At 34.6% G+C, this 6,877-nt stretch overlaps 1 protein-coding gene across 1 annotated transcript; it reads right to left on the bottom strand.

Annotated features, from left to right (window-relative positions):
- Positions 1 to 2,649: 2,649 nt before the first annotated feature.
- LOC135671276 (arabinosyltransferase XEG113-like) lies at positions 2,650 to 6,501 on the bottom strand. Its single transcript, XM_065179315.1, has 5 exons — positions 6,238 to 6,501; positions 5,292 to 5,531; positions 4,999 to 5,204; positions 3,647 to 3,752; positions 2,650 to 2,973 (listed from the first exon to the last, which is right to left on the bottom strand). Exons 1-5 carry the CDS (start codon positions 6,392 to 6,394, stop codon positions 2,879 to 2,881), a joined length of 804 nt encoding a protein of 267 aa, XP_065035387.1. The 5' UTR covers positions 6,395 to 6,501; the 3' UTR covers positions 2,650 to 2,878.
- Positions 6,502 to 6,877: the final 376 nt, after the last annotated feature.

Raw genomic sequence — 6,877 nt, forward strand, 5'->3', positions numbered from 1 at the left:
TATATGTGTATGTGTGTTGTATTGTGTTTTGTTACGAGTGTTGTGTGTATGTGGGTGTTGTGTGTTGTTTGTTATATATATATATATATATATATATATATATATATATATATATATATATATATATATATATATATATATATATATTGTATGTGTAGTAGGTGTTGTATATGTGTGTATGTTATGAGTTGTATATGTGTATGTGTGATGTGTGTATTGTATTGTGTTGTGTGTGTGTGTGTGTGTTTTGTGTGTGTGTTATGCGTGTGAGTGTTGTGTGTGTTATAAGTTCTATGTGTTTGTTGTGTGTTGTGTATGAGTGTAGGTGTATATGTTATGTGTGTGAGTGTTGTGTATTGTTTGATGTGTGTGTTGTGTTCGTATATATATATATATATATATATATATATATATATATATGAGTTGTGTATATGTGTGTGATGTGTATGTTATGTGTGTGTTGTTATGAGTTGTGTGCGTGTTGTGTATGTTATGTGTGTGTAGTGTGTATTGTTATGAGTTGTGTGTATATTGCGTTGTTATTTGTGTGTATATTATGAGTTGTGTGTATATATGCGTGTTGTGTGTGTTGTTTGTGTGTATGTGTGTGTTGTATATGTTATGAGTTGTGTGTATACGTTATATGTGTGTGTAGTGTGTTGTTTATGTGTGTGTTATGAGTTATGTATGTAGTGTGTGTTGTTCGTGTGCTGTGTGTGTTTGTGTGTGTGTATATGTTATGAGTTGTGTGTATAGTATGTTATTTGTATGTGTGTGTGTTATGTGAGTTGTGAGTTGTGTGTTGTTTATGTGTGTGTGTATATGTTATGAGTTATGTATATATGTTATGAGGTGTGTTTGATGTGTATTGTTTATATGTGTGTATATGTTATGAGTTGTATGTATGTTATTTGTATATGTGTGTGTGTATTGTGTATGTTATGTGTGCGTGTGTGTAGTATGTTATGAGTTATGTGTGTTGTGTCTATTGTGTATATGTTTATTTTATGTATAGTGTGTGTTATAAGTTGTGTGTTTGTTGTGTATTTTATGTATGTGTGTTATGTGTATGTTGTTTGTATGTGTGTTACGAGTTTTGTATGTGTAGTGTGTGTTGTTTATATGATGTGTGTGTGTTATGAGTTATGTGTGTATTGTGTATATTATGTGTGTGCACGTTATGAGTTGTGTGTGATATATATATGTGTGTTGTGTATGTTATGTGTGTATGTGTAGTGTGTTTTGTGCGTGTGTGTGTGTTATGAGTTCTGTGTGTATGTGTGTGTGTGTGTTATGAATTATGTGTATGTGTTGTGTGTGTAGTGTGTGTATTATTAGTTGTGTATGTTATGTGTGCATGTGTTGTGTGTAGTTTGTTGTTACGAGTTATGTGTGTGTTATATGTGTGTTTGTGTTGTGTATGTTGTTTGTGTGTTGTGTGTTGTTTGTATGTGTGTAAGTGTTATGAGTTGTGTGTGGTATATGTGCATGTGTATTGTGTATGTTATGTGTGTGTATTGTTTGTGTGTGTGTTGTGTGTGTGATGTGTGTGATGTGTGTCGTTTGTGTTGTTATGAGCTGTGTACATATGTGTATTGAGTATGTTATGTGTGTTATATAAGTTGTATATGTGTATGTGTTTTGTGTATGTTATGTGTGTTTAGTGTATGTTGTTTGTATATGTGTTATGAGTTATGTGTGTATGTGTTTTGTTGAGTATATTATGTGTGTTGTGTATGTATATATTGTATATATTATGTGTGTGTGTGTGTGTGTTATATGTGTATGTGTATTGTGTTTGTGTGTGTGTGTGTGCTATATGTATGTGTATTGTGTTTATGTTATGTTGTGTGTGTATGTATTGTGTGTAGTGTGTGTTGTTATGTTTGTGTGTGTAGTGTGTTGTTATAAGTTGTGTGTGTGTAGTATATGTGTTATTATGAGTTATGTGCATATGTTATTTGTGTATAGTGTGTGTTATATATGTTGTATATGTTTGTGTGTATTGTGTATGCTATGTGTGTGTAGTGTGTGTTTGTTATGAGTTATGTGTGTATGTGTATGTGTGTGCTATTAAGGAATTGCAATAACGTTTTCACTCAAATTTTCGTTCAGGATCTTTGTGATCCGAGTTGGGATGAGTGTGGTATTTATAGGCCCCAAGTGACTTAAAAAATGAAGTCAAAAAAGGTCTCATCATGGATTCTCGAGATATTGGCGGTACTACTGTCAATTCTAGGCGGTAATTGACACCCCTGCACTGGTGGTACAATTGCCTAGTCTGAGCGATACTACCACTTGATAGAGTCTCGGAGATTGAGCTCTATCGGTACCACCGCCTAACAACATTAACTGCCAATGGTACCACCGCCTAGTCTAGGTAGTACCACCATCTAGATCGCTTGGGGCGTCGAGTCTCAAGCGATTCCACTGCTTACCTTGGTGGTGTCATCGCTTGATGTGGCTCTAAGTGGACCATCTATCTGGCCCAAATCAGCCCTGATTCGAGCTCAATTGGTCTTTAATTGAGTTAGTAGGATTACTCCCCAAACTAATTCAAATTGACACATAACTATTATAATTATATGCTTTAAAACATAGAATAACATACAACATACTATACCATAACCACAATTGGATGAGCAACAATGAATTAACCACAATTGGATGAGCAACAATGAATTAACAGCTACAAAGACCATCAAAAGGAACTACCTGGACAAAGTATATGTGCCCACTGCAAAATATACTTGCTAGCAAAAGACCCAGCTTAAGGGTCCCATCATAAGCATCAAAAAGTCCACTTTCTCCTTCAAGTGATGGTCCTAAAACTTGGTGGACAAGATCATTAAAGCTAGTCTGGTCCCATTTCTGGTCATCACTTAAAAAGTATATCTTTCCACTCCCTAGCTAGCCTTTTTGCAACATCAGTGGGACGCCAATGAAATATTCCAATATTGTAGGCAGTAGTTACTACAAACATAGAAGGGGAAAATATTAATTAACGATACTAGAACTATCAAAGTCAAATTTTGATTAAATAAAACTTTAAAGAACCTTAAGAAAGGATTAAGGAAAGAAATGAAAGAGCAGATGCTGTGTATTAGCCTCATTTTGGCTTGCACCTTGCGTGCCACCAAGACAAGTGCCATTTTGCCACAACATGTGTCAGCCATGTGGACATATGCAAACTTAAACACCAAGTTTTCTACAGTCTAGTTTATAGGCTCCTTCATAGAACCTGACATCAGCAACATTGTTTGATATCTTTGAACAACCATTATCACTAACAATTAAAAAGTAACTAAGATGATGTATTTGATAATACTAACTAAGATTCACTCGATTGTGAAATGAGTCATAAACAGAATGTCAGTTTTATTACTTATGCCCAATTATAAAGGACCTACCGAGTAGTTTATCGACATAATTTTTGCTACAGGAAAGAAGATTATGTGTAAAAATTTGTGTACATGATAAGGTCAAACATTTTAGATACTAGTACAAGTAATGGTACCCATACCAGAATCTTATTATATCAGTACAACTTGGCATATTAAAAAAAATCAAGAATGTTTAATATATCTGTACCAGCTAGTGTGGTTATTACTTATTATTAAGATTCGTTGACGTTAGTAGAAAATACCATTCTGCCAGACTTCCAAACTGTCATCAGTTGTTGTTGGTCTAATCTGATCGCTTGATGTTAACATATCTGCTTCAGGAAAACGAGCAAAATATGGAAGTGGGTTCTGTTCCAAGCAAAAACATATACTAAATCATTTATAATATGAGACAAGAAAAAACAGTAAAGAATGCTTTGAGTGAACTATCCAATTCAACAGATATAATTCAAGGACTGGTTAGGCCAAGAAAATCAACAAAAGAAATTTGCTTATATCCTGGTAAGTCCGAGGAAAGATTTAACTCTTGCAAAGCTTGATAAACATTGAGAGAATTTCATTCTTACTCTAACTGCATTACATACAAGAACAAGAATTGACCAAAAGATAGAGCTTGGGCTTTGGAAAGCCAGTTTTCCTGATACTGACGTGTAATTCCATTTGAAATCATCTTGCATCCTCAAGAGGAATCCAACATTCCAAACTAGAACTCGTGTATTGCACTAATTATTTTTAATCCAAAATTACGATTTACATTATTAAGAACACTTATTAAAGTGTGCATTTGGAGGAGACCTACCATGCTACAAGAAGCTTTTGTGACGTAGCAAGGTGCACAATCCATAGTATTTTCTACGTTCATATGTTCATCCATATCCTTACTCCGTCACTTCTTTTCACTCAGTTGAAGATTAAAATGCACGATATCCTAAATTTTTTGTTATATCAAGATTGGTCTAAACCCTCTAGGTTATCTTAAAAGGAAATGTACATATACATAGTAATTTGAAGTTTCCATCAAACATATTCCATACACATTTCAAGTTATTTCTAACTTTGTCAATTTAAATTATGTTAATATCATAAAATAGTCAGAATTGGCCTGGGTGACGCTAATTTCTTGTAGCATGGTGAAATTTTCGAGTTTCCAAAAATTAGCTACCATAAATTTGGAAATGGAAACCATATTTAAATCATGTCTCCAGTAACAATTAATATATGAAAAGTCTGTAATATAGGAAAGATAAGTATAGATTAAACGTGTAGGTCTTATATATGGTTTGATCCCCAGAACACACATACAGTCTCCAAGGTATAAAACTTCACGTGTGCAGGAACATTTGCTTATATTAGGTTACAGAAGGTTATATTGATGAAACTATTATAAGTTGTGCTAGGTGCTACATACAAGAAGGTACAAGAGAACATCAGTAAGTTCAGCTAACAAAGACAGACATCAAGATCTAAATTTTAGCATAACCAGAATAAGTAAAACATGAACTATTGATGAGATCCAAGAAAGGTTATAATGTTGTGACATTCTACACCTATGGACTATCAGATCAAAAATAACAGAATTGAAACTGGTGTATACCTTTAACCAAACCATATCTGTATCACACATTAGTAACTCATAACCAAAAGGTAGGAGAGCATTTATCAACAATACTTTTTCCCTTCCCATTTTTTGAAATTTGGCAGATCCCCACCCAACATCTACTGTTACCATTTTGCTGCCCATGTCAAAAACAGGAATCCCTTTCCAATACAAAGCCTCCAATAATTTGGTATCCATAGCACCTATATCCAAAAAGAGAACTCAGATAAGTGTTATGTGAACTTTTTGTACATATGAATCTAATGTTGCTTAAGAGGTGCTTGACTTACCAACAAGAATGTTAAAAATATTAAGATCCGTTAGGTGTTTGACCCAATTCAAGATAAAGTCCAGGAATGCGTGGTTCCCAAATGTCACAATGATGATATTATCTTTTGCACGGTGCTTCACCATCTCCTTGGTTAGTAGAAACGACTTCATATCAGGCATTTTACTATCAACGGGCACATCCCATATGGCTCTTGTGAACATGTCCGAAGGCTCTCTTTGCAGCCTTGGTGTTCCGGTTACTGTCAAAAAAAAAAAAAAACTTCTTAGGTTTACTCAGATTGCTACTGAAAAGGTATAAGAATTCAAAATTAGTATGTTAAGACAAATCTAATAAGAGCCTAACATCTGATTACTCCTCTTCAGCCTTTCTTTAGTATGTTAAGACAAATCTAATAAGAGCCTAACATAGAATGGTGAAAATCTAAGTAGAGGTAGAAATTATTATTAATAATCAAAGCAGAGGTAGCATAAATTATTAATTTTGTACTAATTTAATCAAGTCCTTGTCATTGTAAATTAACAACATATATTTATCCAAGTGAAGCTTTATTGATCATAATAGCATCTAAGCCCCATTGAATAAGCAAAAAAATGCCAAACTGTAGAGCATTCACTCTTTAGAGTGATGCTTAGCAACAACAGAGACATTTCAGGGGACGTGATTTCTTATTGAGTATGTATTCAATCAAGCCACTGAAGATCCATTCATGGGTTCGCAGAAATCTATGCTTGTATTTCAACAGTATTTATTACAGAAAAGGTAGAAGTAACTAAACGACCTTTTACTAACATATTACATGCCCTACAGACTTTCATCTTCGGTATTGCGGAACAAATCTATGAGAGCAGAACCAAGACTATCCTAATCTTGCGGAACAAAGATACATATCATCGAAACAATAAGACTGATTGAAGAAGAAGAAGAAGAAGAATTTGACCGGATACCTTTCGGCGACGGGAAGTATTTTTCGTTTCCTCCATCGCCGGCGCCGACTGCAGGTGAGGAAGTATAGACCGAGGAGAGAATCACAAAAGTACAGAAGATAATACCGGCAACAATCGTGGCATAGATCGCCAAAAACAATGGATTGCACGTCGCCATTAGAAGGAAGAATGCGATCAGACGTGTTCGGCGGAAGAGCCGTTCACGAACCCTTTAACAGCCGGCGAACCCTTTAACAACCGGCGACCCTTCAGCCGAACCCTTCAGCCGAGCGAGAAGCCCTGCGAAGGGATTATTTATATTAAATTTAATAATGTATAGCATCTTAATTTTTAAATATAAAAATTTATATTATTATAAAAATAAAATTAAATAATTTTATTTATCTCCGGATCTGTGTGTCACTCTCCGGATCTGTTTGTTTTAGTTATTTTGTTGTAAATAAATGTCCAAAATAATTTCTCTTGTTCTCTTAAAGGCTGCTGAACTTGATGCACTAAGAGGACACTGTGGATGTGCAAATCTCCGGAAAGAGGCATTTCTTACCCTTCGAGTCCTTGTTGCCAAGGTATCATGAATATTGATCTCCTATAATATCCTACAAGTGATATTCAAGTGATACATGTTCACGTATATAAATTC

This window comes from Musa acuminata, unplaced genomic scaffold, assembly GCF_036884655.1.
Source record: "Musa acuminata AAA Group cultivar baxijiao unplaced genomic scaffold, Cavendish_Baxijiao_AAA HiC_scaffold_1138, whole genome shotgun sequence".
Classification (NCBI taxonomy): Eukaryota; Viridiplantae; Streptophyta; class Magnoliopsida; order Zingiberales; family Musaceae; genus Musa; species Musa acuminata.